This window comes from Clarias gariepinus, chromosome 19 (assembly GCF_024256425.1).
Source record: "Clarias gariepinus isolate MV-2021 ecotype Netherlands chromosome 19, CGAR_prim_01v2, whole genome shotgun sequence".
Classification (NCBI taxonomy): domain Eukaryota; kingdom Metazoa; phylum Chordata; class Actinopteri; order Siluriformes; family Clariidae; genus Clarias; species Clarias gariepinus.
In genome coordinates, this window is record NC_071118.1 from 1909687 (window position 1) to 1936770 (window position 27084).

A 27084-nucleotide genomic window follows, 5' to 3' on the forward strand; every position below is an offset into this window, starting at 1 on the left:
AAAGGTTACCAGATGGATGGATGGATATACTTTACATAAAAAGCATGAGAAATAATATTTCGGCCAGTTATTAATAAGCCAGGAAAAAAAAGACTGCCAATTATCAGTAATTACTGTCAATATTTATTTTAACATAAAATGAATGAAGGTATGACCTGGTTGTGGTGTCAATAGTGTGCAGGTTGTCGAAATGCGCATGCGCAAGGCTTGTGCGAATGAACCAATCACAGCGCAGGATGCCCGATTAGACGGAATGCGGGTGGGAAAATAACGTTCAGCGCACCGTCTTTATTAAACATGGCGACCCAAGGACCGAATGGAGATTTTCCTTATTTACCCTGTGGGGCAGCGGAGGGTAAATATTCTTATGCACATAATATATATATATCCTTTCCCACAATATAATTTACAATAATACGCGACGTATGCAATAAAATGCAGCGCACAGGGAAATGTGTTTTACGGTAATGCTACTGTAAAACCTAGCTAGCCTGTTTAGCCGCTGAGCTAGGTGCAGAATTTGAGTCAGTTAGCATTCGGCTAGTTTTGGAGAGACACCACAAGGTCGCTGGATGGGTAAGGGGATGGTTCGTAATGGTCCTGCGAGTGTTAATAAAAAGCGTTTTGTTCTATCCTAAGTCTTAAACATTAGATTATAATAAAGAATGTGTAAGAAAGAAATGAATAAATTGCGTTCATTTGAGGGAAAAAAATGTCATTCAGACTGATTCGTTTCAACAAGTCACTTTTGTGTTCTAGTGAACCGACTCATCCAGGAGAACGGCGACCTGTTCTCTGAGTCGCAGTGTCGAGTGTGCAGCGCTGTCCTCATTTCAGAGTCACAAAAGCTCGCACATTACCAGGTAACCTCGTTTTTAAATTTGGATCCAAGTCAAGTGTGTGTGTGTGTGTGTGAGAATCAGTTTGATCTAGATTCCTCTTTACTGCACCGTGCGAGTCGATTCACAGATTCGAATCACAGATTCGATTCATGGATTTGATTCATTGAACAGTTTTTGTTGTTGTTTATATATGTGTACTGTTTTATCTTATTTTTTGCTTATTGTAAAAGTATCAATTAATGGAGACGGTTTATGTTTTTAACTTATGGAGCTGATTCATGGATTCAATTCATAGAATCGATTTTATGTATTCAAATCATGCAGTTGATCCATAGATAGTTTGTCCTTTATATTTCCAGAGCAAGAAGCATGCAAGCAAAGTACGGCGTTACATGGCCACCCACGAAGACGAACCCTTCGCCAAGAGATTCAAACCCTCTTCACAGGATGCTGAAGTAAGCGATTGACAGTTTATTACATTTTATTCCTCACAAAGTTCTGTAAGTTTTACATATCTCTCTACTTGTTGTGCAATCATACCTCAGTTAAGTAAAATTTCTTTGCAACAAAAGCCAGGAACCATACTGGGCCATGGTTCGGGCCACTTAAGGATCATTTTCACATTAGGGCCCCAAGATCGTTTCACATGACCCCCACGTCATTTTGATCAGTGAGAACACAACCGTTCTGCGCTCGGGATCCATCCTTAAAAAAAACATGGTAGAGCGATACAGCACGAACTTGAGAACGAGAGTGAAGGCTGTTTAGACACAACGTCATCAGTGCCGTCTCCTTAAAAATTTCCGTGTGAGGGTAGCATGTGCGCCAGTCTCTTACAGTAGGAAGTATACATATATATTAGCCATGGTGTCAAAGATAAATTCCTTAAATAAATAAATAAAATAAGAGTATCAGCGAGAATGAAAGAAAAGGTGTACAGGACAGTGGTGAGACCAGCGATGCTCTAGAGCTTAGAGACGGTGGCACTGAAGAAAAGTCAGGAGGCAGAGTTGGAGGTAGCAAAACTGAAGATGTTGAGCTTCTCCTTGGGAGTGACAAGGATGGATAGGATCAAGAATGAGTTCATCAGAGGGACAACCCCAGTTAGATGTTTTGGAGATAAAGTCAGAGAGACCAGATTGAGGTGGTTTGGGCATGTTCAGAGGAGAGATGGTTAATATATCGGTAGAAGGATGCTGAGGTTTGAACTGCCAGGCAGGAGGTCTAGTGGAAAACCAAAGAGGAGACTTATGGATGCAGTGTGAGAGAAGAGGATGCAGAGGATAGGGTTATATGGAGGCAGATGATTCGCTGTGGCGACCCCTGAAAGGGAACAGCCGAAAGACAAAGAAGAAGAAGTCAAAGATAAATTCCTAGTTTTCTTGTGTTTAATGGTGGCTCACAAACCAAGTAAATGCATATAGGCTGTATGGGAGGGTGTAACTAGGCACACATACCCGAGATCGGAGCACAAAAAAAAAAAAAAAACAGTGTAATAGTGGGGAGAAGAGAGCTATCATTAAATGATGATTGAAGTTGTCACTTGTATGTTTTTTTTTTTTTTTTTTTTTTTTAGTTTATGATGTCTCATTTCTTGCAGAGTGGTGAGGTCCTGCAGTATGAAGGTGATAAATACAAAGCTTGCACCGTATGCAACATGAACTTTTCCTCTGCAGTGGTGGCTCAATCTCACTACAAAGGCAAAGTGCACGCCAAGAATCTTAGATTAAAAACCTTTGGGGTGCAGCCACCGGGTACGAACGTGTCCTGTTTTAATTGGACTTGTTAATTACCCTTCGTATTTTAGTAAAAATGGTGAAAGTTTTCACTTTGTTGTTCATTATAAGTGCTTCTGGTTTCTGTCTTAGCCATACCTCAGCCTGTTGTTCCAGTGAAGAAGTTAGACATACAACCCGTGGGCCCCGCTGTTAACGACCCCAACCGCTTTTGCAACATTTGTCAGGCTTCCTTCAACAACCCATTGATGGCTCAACAACACTACAGTGGCAAGAAACACAAAAAACATTTGACCAAGCAGAAACTCATGGAGACCTTTGGGCCTTCTGCCACACCAGGTGAGAAAGAAGGTAGATTTGTGATTATTTTGCCCCAATTGCATGCCTAAGTAATAAAAATGACATCTGAGAAACAGCAGAAGTGATTTGCTAATGCCTTCCTTTTCAGCCTCTACAGTAAAAGGCTATCCGTGTACCATGTGCAATATCGAGCTCAATTCAGTGGAACAGTACCAGGCTCACATCAGCGGCGCCAAACACAAGAACCAGTACGTATACCAGCTCTGAGACAAAATGACATCCAAGGTTCCCCTCACAATTTAAAGCCGAAGAGACAACACCGTTACATTTCACATTTGAGATTCATTTCCTTTGGCACAGTTATGGTTTTTGGGCACATGATAGCAGTATTGGGAAATAGGACAGATTTAGTCAAGTGGATTGGTATGCTTTACATTATATATTCATGTCAAAAGGCATATAAGACTTACTTTGTCAGACTTAAGAACAAATCAGACTTACGAACAATGCTTCTGGAACAGAACTCATTTGTAAGTCAAAGACTACCCGTGTCTTTAATCTTATTTTTTGTTTTATAATATGCTAAATTATTTTTTGTACATGTCTAACTTTCCAGCACAATAGAATTCAAATGAAACAAGATCCAACTGAAGTGTAGGCTTTCAGCTTTAATTCAATATAATATTGCATTATGACCAATTGTGGCCTAGTTCTCAAGTAGCTCAGTTAAGTTCTCAAGTATCTCAAGTTGTGGATTTGCATTTGGTAGCTGTACTTGGGCTCTCTAATTAAATGGTCTAAAACGGTACGCATGAGGGAGGACGTCATTAAAGGCTAAAAAAAAATCCAACTATTAAAAATATATTAGAAACTTTAGCAGTGGCCAGATCAACAATTTTTTACAATCCTGAAAAGAAGGAACGTACTGTCGACTTTCCTAAAAAACAAACAAACAAAAAAAAAATCTGGAACACAATGAACCTTTTTTTTCCCCCATTAAAAGTTTAGCACAAAAGAGTGAACTTTTAAAATCGGTACCATGCCATAAAACATACTTTTTAGAGGGAAATATAATATTAATGCATCAGTCACTTATCATATCCAGGTCTATTGATTTCTTCCCCCTTTTATTATTTTTTGCAGCGTTCGACTAAAGGAAGGCGGCAACTCCATGGTGAGCCCCTTGAGAAAAAAACAGCCGGACTATCTGTATGGCTATAACCAGCAGCAGCATGTCCAGGAGGACTGGGGCAGTTTAAAGCAGGACTATGAGTCAGGAGGTCTGTAAGGCATGACTGCCCTCGATGTACGTTCCCGACAAGCTGCTTCCGTTCCGGCGAAGGCTACGTCTCCCTTCACTACACCAGATCCTGCTCCAGCATCGCTCGTTATTCTGTATGGTGTATCGTTCTTGCTCGGAGGTAGATGAGTGAACGCCTCTCATCCGCACCTCCGTACTGTTTTGTTGTTCTAAGGATATTTAAATTAGAGTATAATCTTACAGTAATACGTTAGATAAATAGTTCAGCCGCTGCACAGAGCTGTGTAATGACTGAAATTATTCCTGGAGAGTCAAAACCGGTTGTTTATTTTTTTTTTACCCCCACTGTTATACTTTTGGTCTTGTAAGAGTTGTTTAAGAGCTAAATTATAAAAAAAATAATAATGTATTGTTCATGTTGACTCTTAAGCTTTTTAGTCCTTCGTTTCTTTATCTTTGTTTTTTTATGGTCACTGTGAAGTCATTACTTTATTTGTCCAGTGGAGGGCAGAAGATAGCCTTTTCTTATTTTATTTTAGATTTTTTTTTTTTTTTAACGACCTAGGTCAAAGCTGAGTTAAAGTTTGTGCTGACTGGATAACTTTTAATTATTATTTTTTTAAATAAATATGTTTGTATTCTGTTTTGTACAGGACTTTGCTGATGACATTCCTACTTAAAGGGAAAAACAACAGAATTGCAGGGGCAAGGGAGGAAGTAAATCATTTTTATTCGCAGGTTTATATGGTTTTACAGGAACCATCATGCCTGAAGGGGAAAAGCTGCTGCACAACTCTAATAGTTATATTATAGTATAAGCCGTAAAGAATTGTATGTGCACAGTTCATCATTAATGATGAAAAATGTTAATTTAGTTAAAGGGTCGCCACAGCTGACCATCCCTATCTACACACAACTTGGCACAGGTTTTGGGTGCCCCACAGGTGCTCTTCCTGACGCAACCCTCCTCTTTGATCCGGGCTTGTGACCGGCACTGCATACAGGGGTCATTACCACGGCATCTTTTTCCTAGAAAAGCGTTTGTGCAATACTCAATTCTTCTTAATGGTGGTTAACGCTATGAGCATGGGACCGAACTATTACATGGCAGATAAAACACGTTTAGGGAACTGGCTTTTGACCTGAAATTTGTGTCTTGAAATGCGTGTTTGTTTTTAAACACTCTTCCTGTTAGTCATTTTCTGGACACATTACTACTGAGCTGCTGTAAATTCTGTGTGTGGAGCTTCAGGACAGGAAGAGGAAAGAGAGATCTGCCACTTACATGGCCGTTAAGGGCCCAATCTTGGTGTGAAAATCAGCTAACCCTACGTAATGCCCCTTTAATTAAAATGATAACAGAATTAAAAAAAATTTATTTAAATAAGTTTGCAGAGTAACTTGACTGAGCAATTAAAAAGGGATCTTTCATATATTGTTTCCTCTACTTTCTGTTAAATTTTGTAAATTATAGGGTTCAAATGATAGTTTGTTTTCCCAGATTCCTGTTAACATCTCTAGCATGAGTGTTGCTGCTTACGAAAAGCACCAGGGGGCGCTGCAGCACACTGCTTACACAACACCAGTGCAACACACTTTGAGGAAAGTGTTATCCACCCACTTCCCGCCTGCGTGCTCTCTCAGACGCCCATGATTGTCTGGGTGTCACTTGATCCAATTAGATTCAAGGTCAAAAGGTCTGAAATAGTTTATTTTTGGTTATTATTATTCTGTAATATCGTCCTTCCTGTTTTGAAGCGTATTTTAAGATCGGACTAATGCACCTTGAGAGTTTGAGTTTTGCTTGCTTATTTGCATAAGATTTTAATTTTTTTGTTTTTTATGTGTGGGTATGCGCAGGAGCTTTTCTTTAAATCCTGTAAATGTTCACGATGACAATTTTTCATTCACACATTTAACTAAACCATTGGGACCTTTCTAAGATGAATGTCATCAGTATGGTTCTATAATCATGTGTGTCTGTGTGTCTTAAGTTTAACTGACTGAGGAACATTCTGAATGTGTGTTCATGCTGTCACGGCAGTAATCTTGCATCTAAACAGTTACTCTCTCTGAAGGACGTTCGTTTATCCTTTCAAAGTGTTCATAAAGGTTAATAACTAACATTAAATGTAGCACAACATTTCAATAGTGTTCTCCTCGTCAGGTGGTGAAGCGGTCGTACGGATACCAGAGGCGTAATTAAAATTCCTCTTTCGGTTTACGATGTTGTGGGAATTGCCAAGTAAAATTTCCTCCGGGGTTAAATTCCTGGGCGGAAGTTCTCTGCAGCCTGGAATGGTTATGTCTGCAGATTTTTTTTTTTTTTTTAATCTATAATATAAGTGTAATAAAATCTATTGTACTACCCTACATCTTTAAAAAAGAAAAAAAAAAAGGTATGTCTGAACTTCCTAAGGATGTGTGAACATGTCTGTGTTAACTATCAAGCAGCTTTGATTCATTTAGGAAAAAAGACAAAAAACATGGTCCATATAATGATATTCCATTATTTTATTTATTTTGTTATTTTACACTTTGTGCTGAATCTAACAGGTGAAAAAGCTAATGAGTCATTTGTTATGCCACTGCAGCGGACTAACCCTTTATACTTACACACCATAATTAAAAAATATAATCAAAGGGCCAAGGTTCATGCATGCCGGAACATTTTAGTTGTTTAACCTTCAGGATATTAACAGACACACGCACACGTACACTCCTAGCAATGTGAAAGGCTTTGTATCATTAGCAGAACTGAAATTATTGTAAGAGATATCCGTTATACAGAAACTGTAATTTGATTACAGATATTCCTTCAACCTATAGAACTGTTAAAAAGCTGCGTTGTTACCTTCCGTTATGGACAGCTTTGTTTTATCATGACATGGTTGTGTTTGTCTGTCTCTTTCTTTTAATACATTGTGATCACCAGTTCGTACGTCTTCTGTTTAGTAAATTGTTTTCAGAAAAAAAGAAAGAAAAAGGTTTTGTCCTTTTTGGGGGGTTTGGGTTGGTTAATACTTTAACCTGAACTTTAAGAGTGCCAAAGCGACCAAAGGATGAGCTTATGTCCTCTAGATGGTGCCGTTGGCATTCGAGGTAGATATTGATTGATGATTGTTGATCTATTCCTCCTGTGGGTGTAGTCATGAACCGGAAATTTGTCCTCCAGAACTATGTTATAGCTTTTCCAAGAGTTATTAAAAATGTGCGTGCGTGTATTATGTTCCCATAAAACCTCACATTTAACCACTTTGGTAGAAAACTTTTAAGCTGCACTGGAATGGATTCAACCCCTTCCGCGTGCCCCCCCTTCTGTTTAAGTCTGAATGGTATGTTCGTTCTCAGCAGTAAAGGTGAATGAATCCTGTTTTTTTGGCACAGGTAGACGTCCATTCATAAAAAACGCACAGGAAGGGTTCACTGTTTTCATTGATAAGATCTATTTACTCAGAGAGAGGAGCTGGAGGGGAGGAGGGTGGCCTGGTTCATAGTGCGTGAGGCGCCACAATGTATAAACAGGCCTGCTCTATATACAGCCGACACACATATACACACATACACACTCCGTCTGTGCTGTTCAAACCAACCAAACACACCATCATTACTTTTTCCATAAGCATTTAGGTTTACGCTATGCGTTCTTCACTTTTCTTAGTTTGTCTCTGAAAAATGTCTCGATCGAAGAATGCAAAGGATCTAAACTTTTATGAAGTTGAACTTTTGACTAGTCTAAAATAATCTTCTAACACACAAATGAAGTGACGAATACTTTTGACACATTCCAGTCTTTTATCATAAGTGACTTTATGGGAAAAAAAATCTCAAAATGAGCTTTTTATTAATACATTTGTAGAACTTTGTATATTAGAATACATTTGATTGTTACTTGAAGTTATGTTTACACTGAAAAATTTAACCAAAATATATATATTTTTTTTTTTCGACAAATTATCAGCTGTAAATGCTCACATAGCTTGTGTTTTTTCCAGGACTTGGCTATACAAACAGACTTCTTGGACATGGTGTTGAGGTGAACGGACCATGTACAACCTTTACTCCAATACAACCAGGCTGTATTTACATACGGATAAAGGTTCGCTGATAGATCATAATATTAAACTGATACCTTTTTGCTTTTAAAGATCACATCTAGACCCACTTAAGCATCATATCCCATTTCAGCGATTATTTTTCTAACCCTAACGGTCAGGTCAGGGTTTTTTTTTTTTTGCAAAAGCAAGCCATACACTTCTCTGTATTATGACTTACTTCTAACTGACAGGCCCTGGGGGTAATGCGTGTTGGAAATGATGTTTTCCTTCCTGTACACACTGGAGTCTGTGTATGAAGGTGGAAAGGGGATACATTCACTGCCATTAGGTTATCCCCATCAACAAAGCTTATTCCCTTCAGCTTTTAAATGAAGTCTGGCAAATTACAGGGATTTTCTCGATTCCGAAAGTGGGTGAAAATCTTGTTACGATTTAAATAAGCAAGAAAGATCCTAGCTGTGAATTTTAGTTAAAGTACAAATACAAAAAAAATTATATATAATTCACAACGGAAAAGAAACAGAAACATTTTAGTTAATGCTAGCTGACAACATTCTTCGAAATGTGACACAGCATACAAGAAGAATCTGAATAGCTAGCTAAATAGAAAATGGGAACCGAACCCAGATCCTGGAGGCGCAAGGTGACAAAGCTAACTGTTGTAGATAAACACAGAAATCTTACAGAGTTTACTACCACGTCCTATTCCCGCCGTCTCATCTGTTAAAAATCCCTGAATAAAAACCTGCAAGATTCTTCGTTTCTTATTTGTTTGCTTTTTTTACGAAATAATTTGCATTACTTGGAAGTGCTCGTTTTACTAAAAAGGGAAAGGCATGGTAGAAAAAGGTGTACATTTAACAGGAATGAGCGCAGATTGTCAAGCGGAGCCGATTCAACGGCATGTGAAAGCTCCACAAGGATTGGAGTGAGGCTGGAGTCAGTGCATCAAGAGCCCCCTTTAGAAAATTGGAACTGCTGAATTTCTAATATCAAGCCTCTCCTGAGCCAGAGACAATATCAGAATGGTCTTCCCTGGACTAAAGAGATAAGGAAATGCACTGTTGGTCAGTGGCTCTTCCAGTGGCCTCTTTTCAGATAAAAGTAAACATTGCATTTCATTTGGAAATGAAGGTCCCAGAGTCTGGAGGAAGTTGGGGGATGCACAGAATCCAAGTCCAGTGTGAAGTCTTTACAGGCGGTGATGATTTCTGATGCCTCCTGGTGTTGGTCCACTGTGTGTGTTTTAAGTCTAAGGTCGACGCAGCTGTCTAGAGCACTTTATGTTAAAGTGCTTAAAGCTTTACAATGATGCTGATTTCCTTTTCCAGTGGGACTTAGCACCTGCCCACAGAGCTAAAAATAACAACTAACAGGTTTCCTGACCGTGACTGTAATATTACTGTGCTTGATTGGCCAGCCAAGTCGCCTGACCTGAACTGCATAGAGTATCTATGGTGTATTGTCAACGAGCAGATGAAAAACACCCGATTCATTAATACAGACGAGCTAAATGCTGATATTAAAGCACCCTGGTCGTCAATAAAACCCCAGCAGTGGCACTGTTAATCGTAATTTATTAATTTTTTCCCCACTTGAGGAGTCCCAAACTGGTCACTCACTTTCTCACTCATCTTTTATGCAGCTTTATCCTGTATTCAGGGTCACATGGACCTGAAGCCTATCCCAGGAGGCTTGGGGCACAAGGCAGGGTACACCCTGGGCAGGGGCCATTCCATCATAGGGCACACATACATACACTCATTCTCTCACTACGGGCAATTTTGGGGATGCCAATTAACCTAATCTGCATGTCTTTGGACAGTGGGAGGAAACCGTAGTACCCGGATGAAACCCACCAAGCACGGGGAGAGCATGCAAACTTCATGCACACAGAGCTGGGAATCGAGCCTGGCCGGGAATCGAACCCGGACTAGTCAGGTCACATTTTATTTAATTAGTTTGCTTGTTTTAATAAACCATTTGCATGTTTTGGTGCACAAGATACAATTTCGGTCCCAAGTTTCCTTTAATCCATGCGCATAGTTTAGTAAAATGATACTTTCGCATGTGTAAAAAATTATGGTGCTTTTTAAAATTCTTTTCTGAGCCACAACAGAAATTGTGGTTCTTTGCACTTTTGTATCAAATCTTCAAATCAGTTCATTTATTTTTGTGCAGGATGAATCTGTGATGGTTGAGATAAAGATGTCTAGAGGTCAGGGCCTCAAAGTTCGAGTGAAAGTGATGAACCAAATAGGGAGAACCAAATGCGGCTCTGCCACAGGTGGCAAGAACAGACCACATGAAAGGCCTGAGAGACAGATTTTCCTAGCCTGATTTAGCATGAGTGCCTCTGGATACTGTATTTGTTTTTTGTTTTTTTGGAGGTATTAATTCACTCTCTCGGGAACATCATTAAACTGTATGTCTGAGTTAACTCAAGTACGTGTTTGGAAACACTACACCAGAAGCAAATTATTCCTGCCCTGGGTGGTACAAATAAGTGTTTAGTTATTGGGGTTTCCAGGTAATCTGTTTGTCACTAAAATGACTTTTTCTGCGGCTCATTAGCTGTGCAAAAGGCTGACAAAGGAACCATACAGCTGTTCGCATATGCCAGATCTAGCCGTGATTTGGTCTCCAAAAGGAGCAAATTCTCCACTTGAGGTTTTGCGATATTTTTGAAATGTTTATCCTCTAAAAACAAACTCGAACTTCAACTCAAACATATTATGTCGAAAGCGTAACGTCCCCGATGATTCCACGCTGCCAAATGTTCACGGCTCGTTGCTGTTTCAGCAACACTGTTTCATAACCCTGGATCGGAAGTAGGGCCGATGTAGCCCAACAAACACGGGGTGAAATTCTGAGCCGGAGATAAGGGAAGGTCAAATGTTTGTTTGGCTGGTGGCTGAGTTTCAACTTCGCCTTGTGGATGAACTGCAAAAGAACAGAGAGCAAGGAACAAACATACAAAAGTATGGGTGATTTGGGGCCTGAAACCTAGGGTTGGTGTTAGTGGTACAGTGGCTAGCACTGCCACCTTGTCCAGGTTCGATTCCTGGCCAGGTTTGATTCCCTTCTCCCTGTGCTTGGTGGTTTTCCTCCCACAGTCTAAAGACCTGCAGATTAGGCTATTTGGCGTTCCCAACAACAGCCTCTGAATAGCAAGCCAGCCTCATAATAACTGATGATAAAAACTAGTTCAATGCTAAAAGCTAGCTGAGAATATACAGTATAAACCTCTAAGACTGATGGCCGTTGGAGCTTGTTCTTGTCATAATATTACAGATATTCCTTCTTAATGTAGAACTTGTCATAAATTATTAAAACATTGCTAAATAAATCCTGGAGAACACTCTTGTACAGTAGTTAGCTCGTATAGTAAATTTTCTAGGAATTAAGTCTCTTTTAATAAGGAATAAAACTTCCTGTTAGAGGATGGGTACGGCAAGACGACATTCCCTGAAGAACTACAGCAACTCCACCACCACTACAAGAGATGTTCTGCTGCGGAACTCACGGTTTTTCAGACAAGGTAATGTTTTTTTTTAGGGGTAGAATCTGATGTGATCTTGTTGTGCGTTGTGGAAAACAACATTTCTGGAAATACCCAAACCAATCCATCGGACTTTAACATTAAAGCACGCCACGCTGCTGAGATCACCAAGTACATTTTTATTGTACTGCTGTCACTTGCTGGTGTTCCTATTAAAGTGGCCTGCAAGTGCAAACATCTGCTTGAGTCTTGAACAGGGATTAGATCTCTCGCCGGGACCTGAGAGAAAAGTCTCGTGCCCTCCACTTCCTGAGACCCGGGGATGGCTGCAGGTGGCTGTGGGGTTCAGATTACTGTTCTCCCACCAGATCAAAACGCTTAGCAATCTGAAAATTCCTGCAGATTACTTCTAAATCTCCTGACAGATGTTATGGACATAATCCGCAGCAGTCAGCATGGTAGAGGCAAGTGCTACAACCTGTGAACGGTTCAGCTGGAACAGGCACCTGTCAGGAACCCTGTCACATGATCATGTGGAGTACGGAGGGAGAAAAAAAACGGACTCAGAATAATTTTTATAAATCTAAACACCTTAATTTGATCACATATATATATATATATATTTATTTAACCACAGCAGTGCATCATAACTTGGGGCCTATAATCTTAAGGATTTGTGACGTTCTCTATATTTGGTGGAAAACGTCAAAGTCGCAATTATAGAAATGTTATAAATTCATGGACAAAATAAACTCATTGGTACTCTTCACGTAGTCTTGATATTGAATTTCTGGTGTTGTTGGACACACAGATTCTTGCATAAAGTCAATCCTTGCAAGTCAATTCTTTATTATTTATTTAACCAATAAATTTTGTCAGAAAGTTATAATGTGGGGCAGCACAGCAGTTTAGTGGTTAGCACTGTCACCGTGCACCTCCAGGGTTGGGGTTCGATAAGGGCCAGGGGTAGCTCAGTGGTTAAGGCATTGGACTACGGTTTGGAAGATCCCAGGTTTAAACCCTCAACTGCTCAGATGTATAATAAAACAAAAAATAATAATAATAATGTAAGTCGCTCTGGATAAGAGCGTCTGCCAAATGCGTAAATGTAAATGTAAATGCCCAGTGATGGATTCCCGTCCAGGGTGTACCCCGCCTTGTGCCCTAAGTCTCCCGTGTTAGGCTCCAGGTCCACCGTGACCCTGAATACAGGATAAAGCGAGTTAGACGATGAGTGAGTGAGTGATTTATACGTGTTTATTACAGTTATTATTTATGTTCATATAGTTAATGGATGGGTTTAATTTCAGCTGCAAAAACAAGTAGTATCCGTTCATTATCTTTACCACTTATCCTGTGTAGGGTCACAGAAGCCTTTTATTGTGGGCAGTATAAGGTACACCTGTGCACTACTCATGATGTCAGATCAGCATCTTGATGTGGCACACCTGTGAGGTGGGATGGAAATGGTAATATTGTGTATCTGGAATAAATTTTAGATCTTTAAGTCCATCTCATAAAAAAAATCGGAGCAGAAACAAAGGTGTTGCGTTTATATTTTTGTTAAATGTATATATGTATAAATATATTATATATGTAATTTTCTAGTGTATTTTATTTTCCCTTTATATATTAAGTTTTCAGCAACAGCTTGGGTGAAAAATTGTGCTTGCAGACTTATTTTTGCGATATAAGAGCAAATTCATGGGCGTGTCATGTGAACAACAGATGAGAACCTATTTTAAATATCTTAACTTCTTGTACAACGGAGTTGCGCTGAATGTTGTATAAATTTATCCTAGAAACGCGAATATGCAAAATGCTGCACATTTCTTCTCTTTCTTTTCTATTTTTAATTTTAGTGATGTAAAGTTTTTTTTTTAAATCCCAGATTTTCCAGATGGTCTTGGAATTTGAGACCCCACCATAGAACACTTGTTTTAAGTTAACAGGTTATATATATGGGTCTATAATATAATAGGTTAAGTTAATAAGCTAAAAACATCCTGAAATTAGTCGTGTATGTTCATTCCCAATCTAATTATTGTTAGTTACATGCTTCCCTTATAAGAAAGTGCCTTTTTTTTTTTTTTTTACAGAAAGTGTCCTCCAGACCACCCCCCCCCCTCCCCTACCACCATATGGATGTCATTTCTAGCGTACAAGTGTTTGAGGAAGTGGAGATGAAGTGCTTCTGCAAATGCCCAGCCGGACCAGACAACAGGTGAACAGTTACGGTCCACTGGCAAATCTCAGTGATATTCTAACCTATTGCACTTTCCCAGAGAACAGCTCCCCCGTGGACACACATTATTGCATTACAGAGCCCTTTCCCTGCGCTTTGATCCGTTGAATGTGAAGCAGATCTGTGGCACCGGCCTGTACACGAAAAGCTAATGAAAGCAGGCTGGCTAAAAAGAGAGAGCTGTCCTGCGAGAAGCCGGGACAATACCCTTCTTTCAGGGTGTTTAGCGGGATGTGGTAGATTCTTGTACTACAGCTAGGAGAGTGGTTCTCCAGATTCGACACCTCCACCTTCAGCTTGGCAGAGAACAGCATAACATTCGGGAGACGCAGAGAGCGCTTGTTTGATCCTTAAGGTTGGGATAAAGGTCTGCGATGTGGATCCAATAATGTAATCGCATCTCTGAGCATCTGCTCTTGGTAACAGAAACAGAGGGAGGGAATAAGTCACACTAATTAATACAGTGGTTCATTAACTATTATTATAAACAATCCTTCTTGCATTCTTGAATTTACTCCAAAACTTAACATAATATATAATAAATAAATAAATGATTTCAACTCAGAAATAATTTGTTGTCAGGAATAAAAAGCTGTATTAAGTGCCTTTCGATCGTCACATTGGTGTGTTTGCTCTACCGGAAACATCTATGAACACCGAAGTGAACTTTAAACCTTTTTAATCAATAGACTCCTAACCGAAGACCTTTACTCTCACACTGAAGTCTCAGTCACAGCTAAGAAGTAGCACAGAAAGAGTTGCGTTTATGGACGTGCTGTAGTCAGGTGACATGCTTAAGTAACAGATATGAAAATGAACACAAAAAACTCTCTATATAAACAGTATATACGTAATATCTAGAATATTATCATAAACAGTAAATACAAGTGATGAGCCTAAAACACAACAATTATTTATTCAAGATTCATGGAATATGTCCGTGCCACCAGGGAAGAAGGACAAATCCACTAACTGGTGGTTCAGTACATTCAGGTGGTCAGCTGACTTCATTTTATTGCCCCATAACGTTACTGAGTCTCGACCTGAGTAACTGATCAACCCCAGATCATAACACTGTCTCCAGAGGCTTGTACAGTGGACACTATGCATGATGGGAGCATCGCTTCATGTCCTTCCCTTCCCTATATATATATATATATATATATATTTTTTTTTTTCGGCCAGGCAGTGTAATCTGAAATGAATAAAATTATAACCTTAAACAAGACAAAAAAGTCTACATATAATTGACTTTGTCCATCTACTTTATATAAATAAAGGAAAGGTTTTGTCCGTGCATTGGTCAGAACTCTCTCTTTCAATTATATCTTTATGTAACCAGTCTCCGTAACCGTCTGTCTTCATGTGATATCTAAATGTGGAGTAAAAGTGATGTTATGAACAGTTATGTGTGGGATTTAATAATCTACTTTATAATAATCTACTAATGCGCTACTGTCTCAATGTAAACAAACACCTGCACCAATAGATATTAATTAGAAAAGATAAAGTGAATATTTTGACTGGGATTAGTTCATATTTTCACTTTGGCTGAAATAACAGCGCTGAAGTGGTATAAGTGAATTTTAACACGCTGGAGTGGTTTTAAGACAAAACTTCATCTTTATCCTTTGATCTACTTTTTCCATTTCTCATCTGTGATTCACTCTCCGATTACCGAACAGGGAGTGTATTTGTCTGAGCACCAAATAAGGACAACTTAGTATAAACAAAGCGTAATATACTCAACCTTACAGAAAGTGATTTCTTTGCATTAATAAGTCAGACAGAGAGTTCTGCTGTACAGAGAGACACACAGACATGTACGTGGGCTTCAACCTCAAATAATAATAATAATAATAATAATAATAATATCACTCATTACATTAAAGATCAGCAGATTATTAGTAGCTTTAATCTTATATCTGTTTCTACAAACTCTTTAACCGTCAACGATTCGTATTTATGCTAATTGGACCTAAATACCTAGAATCTCACCGCACTTATGTAAATAATGAGCCTAATATTTTAATTCTTGGATCAGGATTGTGAAAAAAATTTCTTCTGAAATGACCCTGTGGATTTCATTGTGCAGTTGTTGTTGTTGTTGTTTTTTTTGGACATAAAAAGTTCAAGAACCTCACAGAATACTCATATCCCTCTAATAATAACAGTGCAGTAAGTCTGAATGAACCAGTCATATCCATGGTGTCCGAAATGATCCTTATTTCTTTGGAGAACCGGTGCACAGAGATGTAACTGAGGTGCAAAACGTCTCCGTTGTTCCACATCACACCCCTGCTGTGTCTTATCCCGAGCAGTGCTTTTGACCTTGTGATGTTGATGGCTTAAAGGAAGACATCTTTCACTCTGGAGCTTTAAATCAATGCCTTCTCCTGTTTGAACACAATGGCCATTGTGATGGACGCTTTTTGAACCAGTTGGGCATGACACGCTCTGACAACCGTCTGACTCAGGACAACTCCAACTTCAGCCTACAGCAATGCTTTTAAGAAGATTATATCCTCTACCAGGGGTGATAGGAAGGCCAAGAGGAATTGGACAGCGCTAAAATAGGCAGGAAGGATGTCGGCGTTTGCCCAAAGTGACTGTTAAGTGATGTAACCAGCGCTCTTATGACCGAGCCATAGAGAACCTGCGCAGTTCTTTTCTAAGCTTCCTTTTTGCAAAGAAAAATGGTTAACATGATGGCAAATTCACATACAAATCCTACTTGGCAGCGCCTGTGTAGGTTTAAACCAGCGTCCAATTACTTGTGGTTAAATAGAGACTTCGAAAAACAGCGGAATTGTGATGGTGTCAAGCCGAGCTTTTATGCATTTGCATGGAAATGGGTTCTGTTCAGACGTCTGTTTTTAATGGACCGTGTTCCTAGGGCGTTTGGCAGCAAAAACAGACTGACTGCAAGTAATTCAAGAGGAAGTCCTGTCCACATTACTAGAGCAACACGCCGAGGATGCGTTTGTTAAATTAGATCGTGCTCAATAAACGGAAAAGACGGAGAAGAAGAAGGAGAAGAAGAAGAAGGAGGAGGAGGAGAAGGAGGAGTTGGTATGAATGGCTCCACCAAATGAATACAAAGGTATTTCGTTTCAAACTGTCGGGATCCTTCTTTGAAAGAGGGAGTTAATCTGCAGGAGAGGCTGGCAAGATGTAGCCCACGGGGAGGTCAGTGAGGCAGGCTGGCACGGTTTCTGTTAAGGCCCGTCAGTGAGGTCCGGCAGCTTCCAATGCGCGTTGAGGAGCATATGGTGTGCGAGCTTTTCCAGGTCAAACATGCCTTTGTGTTTGAGAGCTGGATGAACTGCTTATCTCTGTTTCCTGTTATGCGTATATCGATAACGCCAGGCTCGATTGCAGTCATGGGGAAAAGCAACGGGTATATGGGAACGCCATGAACAATAGCTACGGAGCTCTAGCACGTCACAGAACTCTGACTGCGACTGCTACTGCTTCTGCTACTACACTCGCTCATCGTTGTGCAGTGACTGTGTAATGTTTTTTTTTTTTGTGCCGTAAGCCAGGAAATCCTGGATTGGTGTGCTGGCTTGGCTAACATTCTATTGTCTAGCCGTGGCTTCAGTGGCTCCATTGAAGCTCTCTGTCCAGCTGTAAAATTGGTAGAGACGAGACTCCCACTGAAAACAAGATGCTGCCCCACTGGGTTGGGTCCGGCCCAGCTAAAGATGTGGATGTGGATGTGCGGGTGGAGGGGTATGAGGGGGTGATGAGACATGCTGTGTTTGCCCGGTTTGCTTCCTGTCACTTCCTTCACTGGATCCCAGCTTCCTGCCCTAAGCTATTGCGTTTCATGGTGCATTTCCTTGCTCTGGCTACAGACAATCTGCAGTGTTAAACACGGGCCAGATTACCATAACAGTCGCTCCAGGAGCTCTCTCAGTGCTGGAGACATTTCCTCAGGAAGTGATTTGCAACTTAGGCTTCACCTCCTACCGGCTAAGACAGGAGACTTAAAAATGACACACACAAAAAAAAGAATATATAATTGTACAAGACTGGAAAGGACAGGCACGCGGGGGGGAAGAAAAAGACATCTTTGGTTTTGGAATATGTTTGTCCATTCACGAAAGCATGCGAAGAATCCGATGTGCTCAGCCAGGTGGTTTCATTCACTGCGGACCGTTTTAAATCATTTAAAAAGAACAGATTATGTCTGATATATGAGCTAAACAATCTGTTGCGTGTTTCTCCAAGCATGCCGGTCATGTTCGTCCGTATCGGTCCAAGGTAAATGCGCGGGTTTCTGAATGAAGGTCAGGAAAAGCGATACCGATCTCCGCACATTTCTTCCCGCTAATTGTTAAAAAGGCAATGGATTTGCAACCAAGATATTCCTTAAACTGTTTGTTTCTTTTACAAAACGCTATGTTTATTATTTTTTTTCCATATCAAGATTTGAACGTTTCCCGTTATGGATGTTTGTGAATCCTGCGTGTTTTTTTTTTCCCTTTGACTTTTATGACGTCTCTCTTCATTCAGAATGGACGTGGTGGACGCTCACAGCATGGGGTTCCCTGCATCAGTGCCGGGATGCTCGGCACACCTTTCTGTCCACTTGTACGGAAACAAAGGCTGCATTGAGTTGTGTTGTGCTTGTCTCTGGGTCTTGACCTGCAGCCCTGAGCCTTGAAAACAACAGCTGTGTTGGAGGGGTGATGGAGGCTTGGGCCTGTGGCCACGGTCACACATGGGAGGCCTGCTGTTCCTCTGGACACAGGCGTCCACCGACAACAGGAGGCAATGGGCAGTTTTTCTAAATTAGCCGTAAGAATCTTCAGATCGGACTACGGCGGGGTTTGTTTTTGTTTATCGTTTATTTTATTATGTGATTGAAGTGAGAAATAACTTCAATAAATTACAGCAGAAATTGTGTTTCTGAGACTCATATGAAGAATAATTATTATAAAATTGTTCATGTATTTGCTCTCTCTCTCTTTCTCTCTCTCTCTCTCTCTCTCTCACACACACACACACACACACACGCACACACGTGCAAAGCCTCATTGCCACAGCCTAAGCTTAAAGATATTTTCAGCTGTCAGTGCTGGCAGAATAAGTGAGTCTTTGTTTCCCAAGTGTGGTGAAAGGACTAGTTTGAGCCCCGGCCGGCCTTTCCGTCCCTCCCAGCTCGTCAGTTCTGTGACGTGAGGTCACTACTATTCCTTACCTGAATCGACGGCCTTTGTTAGGTCACGCTACCTCGCGAGGAGCACAGAGGGAGGCCTGCAACAGGATCTGAAAGTTTCTTTTGGGATGGATCCTGCCAGGCTGTTTTCTCTGTCAACACACCACTTGAGAGAGTGAAGGGGCAAAGTGCTTTCGGTATTACGCTGTTATGGGGGGGGGGCAAGTACAATTTAATCCTGTTCAGCCCTCAGACCTCAGCGCAGTGCAATGCGTTCATTCATTTATCTTTAGTGAGTGTTTTAATCCATGAACGCTGGGGCAAAACACTCACTCACTCACTCACTCACTCATCTTCTATACCGCTTTATTCTGTATACATACAGGGTCACGGGGGGCCTGGAGTCGATCCCAGGAGACCTGATGCACGGGGCAACTCGTTCACACACTACAGGCAATTCAGGGAACGACGATTAGTCTAATCTACACGTCTCTGGACTGTGGGAGGAAACCGGAGTACCTGAAGGAAACCCACCAAGCACGAGGAGAACATACAAACTCCATGCACACAGACCCTGAGGTGGGAATCGAACCCAGACCCTGGAGGTCAAGGCAACAGGGCTAACCACTAGGCCACCGTGTCAGCCGGAGCAAAAAACTGTCTGGGAATTCCCATCGATGCGATGCCATGGCACACCTTATTTATACTCACACTTAGGAACATGTTACTGTTACTGTAGCATGTTTTTGAGAAAGGGCTGGAAACCAGAGATCCCATGGGGAGGACCATCGTAACTCAGTTCCCAGTAATTCATTAATTAACTTGTGATCCAGTAAAAAGATGATCCAAATTCTCAGAGAAATATTCGCCAAGTAAAAAAAAATATGATAAAATGTTATTCTCTCATGCGTCTCTCATGTACTTGGGTCGGGGGTAATCTAGACCAACGCCAGGGATCTAGACCAGGGATTCCACACCAAGCTGTGAGAAGTGTTTAGTCATAACAAAAATATCCATCATAGGGACGAGAATTCTGTCCATGTTCAGCCCAGCCATCAGTGTGTCAGAGAGAGAGCGAGAGAGAGAGAGAGAGAGAGAGCAAGACTTATGAGAAGTGACAAGTGAAGTGTTATTCTGATCCAGGTAGCTAATATTAAAACACTCTAATATTTCATGTGTGAAAATGATTCTTCATGCTCTCAAAAGCACTCGCGCGTGCCATCAGGGAAGAAGAAAACCTCCTTAGATAATAGTGATTTTCTGGTGATTCAGTACATTCAGGTCATCAGCTGACTTCATTTTATTGCCCCATAACGTTACTGAGTCTCGACCTGAGTAACTGATCAACCCCAGATCATAACACTGTCTCCAGAGGCTTGTACAGTGGACACTATGCATGATGGGAGCATCGCTTCATGTCCTTCCCTTCTCACCCTGACACGCCCATCACTCTGGAATAGGCTCAGTCTGGACTCATCAGGTCACATGAACTTTTTCCATCACTTCCAACATAAAGTTCAATCTTTATGCTCTCTAGCAAACTGAAGCCTTTTTTCTGATGAGTTTCAATAACAAGTGGTTTTCTTATGGAAACGCAGCTGTTTAGTCCCATACAGAAGCTCTGATTTCTAACCTACAGTATGATGCAACTTCCACAAGTGTTTAAGCGTTTTAAGATTTCCCATCACACTCATTTTTATTTCATTCTGGTTGTTTATAGAAAGACTAGAGAAAAATAAATGTGAAATAAATTAAACTCTAGTGAAAGTTAAAAGAATGGTAAAGAGTATTTCTCATTTTAAAGATAAATTATTTATTATAGATCAGGATTCGTCCTTCTTTAAGAAAATGAACGAGTCACTTTGTATAAAACACTACAGTAACAGAACTGGATGGAGGTGTAGTTAGTGTTTGTGTCTTTTCTGAAGACAGTAATTTAAGAATCTAACCACACTATTGCATTAAATTACCTTTAATGTATGAAAAGTGAGCCAGACTAATGAGGCAGCGCATGAACAAAGATGAATGGTTTTTCTTTTTCCTTTTTTTTTTTTTAAACCCAATTGTTGAGTTGGATCTGCTTAATAAATAAAGTTAAAAAGCACAGAAATTGGATTTCTATTGGATTGGAAGCCAGGAAAAGGAAAGCGTATCCGGGCCACGGCGTACATGATCTAAGTTAAAAGAAAAAAAAAAGTCAAACATATGTTTATTATAAATTATAGAGTACATGTTCAAGGTTTTGGTTACGTTCCTCATGTTCTGTCCACCTCTGTTAGGAAGACGAAGAATTCATTCTGTGCTTTTTTTCTTTCTGCGTTCTGTCATTTCGTTTATTTATCCTCGTGTTTCAGGTTGAAATCGAATCTTTTTTTTTTCTTCTTTTCCTAAAACCTAAAGCTTGCACGCAAGACCATCCTGTCACTGAATATATTCCTTCACTATAATAAGAGAAAGTACAACAAAAACCAGCAGGAGAGAGAGGACAGCTAAGGTTTCTGCGCTGACCCATATACGGTCGATCCCACAAATATCAGCCTATACAGCTTTCCCAATCAAAGACAATGAAGCGTATTTTTGACAGAGAGACTGTGTGATAATGTGTGTGTGTGTGTGTGAGAGATAGAGAGAGGGAAAAGGAGAGGAGACAGAAAGCACCAAAACCCCTGGGACATATCGCTGGTAATGGCTTTTGACGCGCAATTCTTCCATAATTTGGCGATTAATGGGTGACAGATGCGAGTAATGCTTCTGTGAGTGTAGAGGATGGAGCGGGAGTGTTCAGGGGATGAGATAATGCCTACAAGAGGGAAAGAAGCCACACTGAACCCCCTCCCCGCATCCGAACACCCTACACGTCCCCCTGTCCTGACTGCGCCTGCCCCTGTGCACTTCCCAACAGATGTTCAGCATCTCCTCGGTCGTGAGTCATTCAGCAGCGAGGTCGATATCAGGGAGAAGCTGTGCTCCTGTCCATCATCAGGCCTGACACGACGTGTTGGAGCAGCTTGTGTGCATCACAAGACAAAAAGGCCAGGATAAATTACAAATAATAAATCACTCCTGCTGTTAATATCATATTATTTACCCAAATATTTAAAAAGGACCCTTAAAATATTGCTTGACTTTTTTACCCATGGTTTAAGCGTGTCCTGTATATTTCTGGCAGACGCTCACGCTTGCTCATCGTTGCCAGAGGTTATGTAGACTTTATAAACCTCGTTTTTATGCATCTCAGCAGAACAGAGCACGTTTTGTGGGATATTTCGGTCCTGCGGTTTGGATACGCTTCGGCCGGGTAATTTTTGTCCGGGTCGTAAATTGCTCGTAATGTACAAATCTGTATATCTCAGGAATAGAAAATGCATCGTGCATCGCGTGTAAATATAATTATTTTTTCCCCTTACCGACCGAAAAAAGTCGGTATCGGTATGCTCCATACTTAGGGAACATTAGGCCTTGTTAAATTTTGTCCTTGTATGGTTTTATTTATTTATTTATTTATTTATTTATTTATTTAAATGCAGCTTTTATTCCTACAAAAACCAAACAAACAAAAAAAACATTATGAGATGAAGGTCATTGTTAAGATTTAGAATTAGATGTAGGTGTAGCAAAGCATTCAGTAGAAACTGCTACATTGATGGAAGGTCCTCAGAAAGACAGTAAGACTAACCCTGTGTGTGTGTGTGTGTGTGTGTGTGTGAATGCTGGCAGACATGTGTCTGGTGTGCTAAATGCTGAGTAGATTTCCTGCAGTGAGTTGCAGGGCTCCGGATCTGAGCACAGCGTTCCCCACTAATCCCCCCTTCCTGTTTTGTGTAAATGCAGCACCGCAGAGGAAGAGCGGGATTTATTTGATAATTAGGCTGATAATACCTTACATCCAATTACCTGAGATGGTGAAAGGAGAGTGTTGTTGTTGTTGTTTTTTTTTTTGCATGATATAATGTGTGTTTGTGTGTGTACATCTGGATGTAGGTTTGTGTGGCTGCGTATGCTCGGATGTGGATGTGGGTTTGTGGGTGAATTCTCATTCTGCGATGGATGTTTGTTCCAGTCTGGTCAGTGTGCTACTCATCGGATCAGACTCTAAAACGTGCGGCCGTGTGATCATTGCTTTTGGGCACCAACTTGTCCGGCAGAGCTGTCAAAAAACAGATGAATGCAATGGTGCGGAAAAGCTTGTGGCTGGTTTTTTTTTTTTTTTTTTTTTTTTTAGAGATTCCTGGTCTCTAAACTCCCCCACCAAAGCCCCCCCCCCCCCCCCCCCCAAACTCAGAATTACACCCTTCACGCATTTTCGCTTGATACACACACATATGGGCATTGAGCAAATGATTTCAACGTGGTTGGAAATCATAATGTGTCCCAGAAGCCTTGAACCTGACTCCTTTAAGAAACTTTAGACACGTGTAGACAACCAAAACATGGTATTGGTGCTAAAAAGTGTCTCACTTGGGTGAAAAAGTGTATTTTCAGATATGCTTTTTATCTCCAAGTCCATGCTTCTTTTTTTTTTTTTTTAGGAAATATGCGTACACAGCTATATTTTTTATTAGATACAAAGAAAAATACAATTTCATGGCCTTTAATGTCTGTAGTGTCCGTAACCTTTTTTAAAATTCAAATCTTTTTATGATCTTAACTGTCATTCAGAAAAAACTTGGCCAATTTAGAATTCACATGCAAAAAAAGACATAACCCAGAAAAAGTGTATTATTCTAAAATGCTAAATTGTCAAGATATTGCAACATGAATTTGACACGGTTACGGACACTACAGATTTTCTGCTTTTACCAAAAAAAAATTTAAGCATCCATTTTTACAGGTCATATGCTTCTTGAAGCTTAAACCAATAAAAATATTAATAATCATAAAGAAATATGAATAATTTGCATTAAATTGGGCAAACATTTTCTGTATTATATGTATAACAATAATAATAATAATAATAATAATAATAATAACAACAATAATAATGATAATAATTTTATATATATATAGGGTCGGGACTCGATAAAAAAAATCTAATTAATTAGAGGCTTTGTAATTAATTAATCGAAATTAATCGCATTTTAATCGCATATAAATATTTGACCTGAGAACAGTGAGAAGTAAGTTTTTTCATATGGATTTTTAGTATACCATTGAATAATGACTAAATACATAAGCTTAAGCAACAAAATGTTGTTTATTTTTGTTCAACCAAGTCCACCAGACCAGTGCAATATTGCCATTAAGTGTAGCAATAGAATACGAATGCGAATTCCTTGTTGCATAGCTTGCACACAACCATGCTCTTATCGATGCTTCCATCCATTTGTTTTTTATAGCAAAATTTCACAAGGCCAACCAAAGCGGTTTCATCAGCTTCTTTGTCCATGTTCACTGTGGTTTGTTTTTGTCTGAACGCTAGTTAGTGCTCCTGTATAATCGGTCCGCCGAAACTCATCCAGTGCAAAAATAAGTGCGATTAAAATGTGTTTAAAAAATGTAACATGTTATTTTTATTTAATGAATTAATTAAAATTAACGCGTTAAAGTCCCGGCCCTAATATATATGTATATATAAAATTAGCACCAATACTGTGTTTTGGCCGCATATGTAACTCTACATGTACAGTATATAGGTTTAAATACTTATATTTGCTTTAAAGTGCTGCACCTGGCCAAGAGGAAGTTGTATATTTTCAGCTGTGTGTTTGTGAGGAACTCTTGCTGGCCTGACATTTGTTGTTTTGTTTTGTCTTAACGCCTGTGCTTAATAGTGTTTAGGGGTGAAGTGTGCCCTCATCCCTCCCCCTTCGAGTTCAGATGTTTTTCTAATTATCTCTTGCTAACAGCTTAGCTACACAGACACAATATCGTGTCTCGATCTTGATCATTTGTTAGCTCGTTCGGTCTAGACGCTGGCTCCTCTGCGTTTAAGTACTTTCCATTTTCTCAATAAGGTTTGCGCTGGATCGTGTCAGCGTTCCCCGTGCGCTCGATTTGTTCAGGGTTTGCGAGCAAGATCATATCGTGCTATCAACCTTTGCGAACGCTTCTAATCGCCACGCTGAAGTTTAAAAGAAAACTGAACGAATGTCGTGAGGGCGCCAGACCACGTCATGCTGTGGGAACACTGATAACCGGGCTGGGAAAGCGAGTAAAGAAAAGGCTCCAGATCCTGGACTTCTGTACCCTGCCCTTCCTGCTCCGTCTGTGCCTGAAATCCAAGCCAAATCAATTACGCTCCCAAATTACAGAACAATAAATAACCACGGAGTTAAAAGAGTCCACCGATGACAAAGATACCGCGACAATCTCTTGCAAATAAACTCCTCTCTACTCCCCCTACTGTCTCTGATATTATTCCCTTACACACTGGATGTAGATGATTCCTCGGCCTTCTTGATTCCCTACGCTCCGGTTTCAGCGTGCTCTATCGTCCGTGACCTCGGGCCTAGCCTCAGGATATGTGATCCGGGATGTAGCAGACACCCTGCTTCGACTATGGTGGACCTGGACAGGTAAATATTTATCTCCTGGCTCTCAAATCATCTGAGAGGGAGGGAAACACGGACATTCCGTAACCCTCTGCTTTTTCATTTACAGATTGTGTCTCCCATAGGAGTTACACATCCTTGGATAGCACAAGCTTCCAATATATCTTACAGCTTTTTTTTCCCCTTCTTCTTCTTCTCTCCGGAAAAGGATATTCTTTCAATTTCATTGTGAATGAAAGTTTTTTTTTCGATAGTATGACATTCCGGATTATTGGGAATATTTCACGATAAGCCTGTTTAAATTAAAGGCATGTGTTTTATGGTTCAGCTCGGCAGCTGGAGGAGCTTGACGTAAAAGCGAGAGCTCTTTCGGTTCGCACACCTGTGGGTGAAAATAAAATACTGCTGTTTTGCATGGTGGTGGTGGTGGTAGTGGTGGTGGTGGTGGTGTTTACCCTTTACACTTCCTGGGTCCACACTCTCGAGGCATTATCTGCAAAGGAACTGTGTATTGAGAAGTGTTCAAATACTTCCTGCGATCAGCAGATACCGAGAAAGAGAAAACAAAACCGCAGATAAGGCATTGTGCTCTTGTCCGGAGTGGGGCTCGTCCAGTGGCTACACGGTTGAACATTAACCGCGCAGAGCTGACTTTTCCAAGCATGAGCGACAGAGTGTGTGTGTGTGTGTTCTAGTGTCTGATTTTACATGCGTCTGTGCAAAAGTTTCCTGGAGTGATGCTGACAGTTTCAATCAAAGCGAATCATTTCTCAATCCATCATTTCAGCATTTAAACAGAATCGTTGCGTTTGGGATTATGCGGCACGGTGTAACCCTAACCCTAACACACACTTCTTAGGAAGTAAACCCTCCCAACTAAAATTTCCTAATGTTATCCGAGGCCAAGGCAGGAGCAATGTCCTCTTTCGACTTACCCCTGGCAAAATCCTATGTAATCTGAGCTGCAGTGCATGTTATCAGCTGTGTACACAAGCGCTGCACATTATTACATTTCTTCCTGCTTTCAGGGCTTTGCAGTTGAAACGGGGATCATGATTGATAGTTCAGTGCCGTAATCTTAATTGGAACGGAAACCAGGAACAGCGAGCAGCTGATGTAATGTGATGTGATGTAATGACATAATCAACCCTGGCGAGTCGTGTCCAGATAAACACCCAGGATCCTTCAGATAACCTCGCTGCCGATATCGTACCCGCTCGAACGGGATAACGGAGGAAGGTGGAGAATATCAGGAACTGCTCTGGGCTGAGGTTCGGCTCGGTCCTTGGGCTGCTCGATGATGTCAGTGCCAGGGTTTTTGTTGTAGGACCTGCAAGTTATTACTCAGCCCAAGTGAAAACAATTTACAGCACATGAACCGTAGATGGCTAAAATGATTTCCTTTAACCACAGACTTCCTCGCAAGATTGATTTTAGTCAGGTGTGCTGTAACAACTCAATGCATCATTTCCCCTACCAACT

General features: G+C 40.5%; 1 protein-coding gene across 2 annotated transcripts; it reads left to right on the forward strand.

Moving 5' to 3' along the window:
* Positions 1 to 250: 250 nt before the first annotated feature.
* Positions 251 to 4472, forward strand: znf346 (zinc finger protein 346). Of its 2 annotated transcripts, none has more exons than XM_053477753.1 (7): positions 251 to 355; positions 760 to 863; positions 1202 to 1297; positions 2443 to 2596; positions 2711 to 2929; positions 3027 to 3126; positions 4022 to 4472. In XM_053477753.1, exons 1-7 carry the CDS (start codon positions 298 to 300, stop codon positions 4164 to 4166), a joined length of 876 nt encoding a protein of 291 aa, XP_053333728.1. In that variant the 5' UTR covers positions 251 to 297; the 3' UTR covers positions 4167 to 4472. The 2 variants fall into 2 exon arrangements, with proteins under 2 accessions (XP_053333728.1, XP_053333729.1); XM_053477754.1 differs by having other exon boundaries at positions 252 to 355; positions 2711 to 2917.
* Positions 4473 to 27084: the final 22612 nt, after the last annotated feature.

Bases quoted from the DNA above. Each gene is read 5' to 3' on its own strand.
- znf346 (XM_053477753.1), top strand. From the start codon at position 298: ATGGCGACCCAAGGACCGAATGGAGATTTTCCTTATTTACCCTGTGGG. The intron at 1,298-2,442 runs GTAAGCGATTGA...CATTTCTTGCAG, and splicing joins CCTCTTCACAGGATGCTGAA to AGTGGTGAGGTCCTGCAGTA. The intron at 2,597-2,710 runs GTACGAACGTGT...TTTCTGTCTTAG, and splicing joins CTTTGGGGTGCAGCCACCGG to CCATACCTCAGCCTGTTGTT.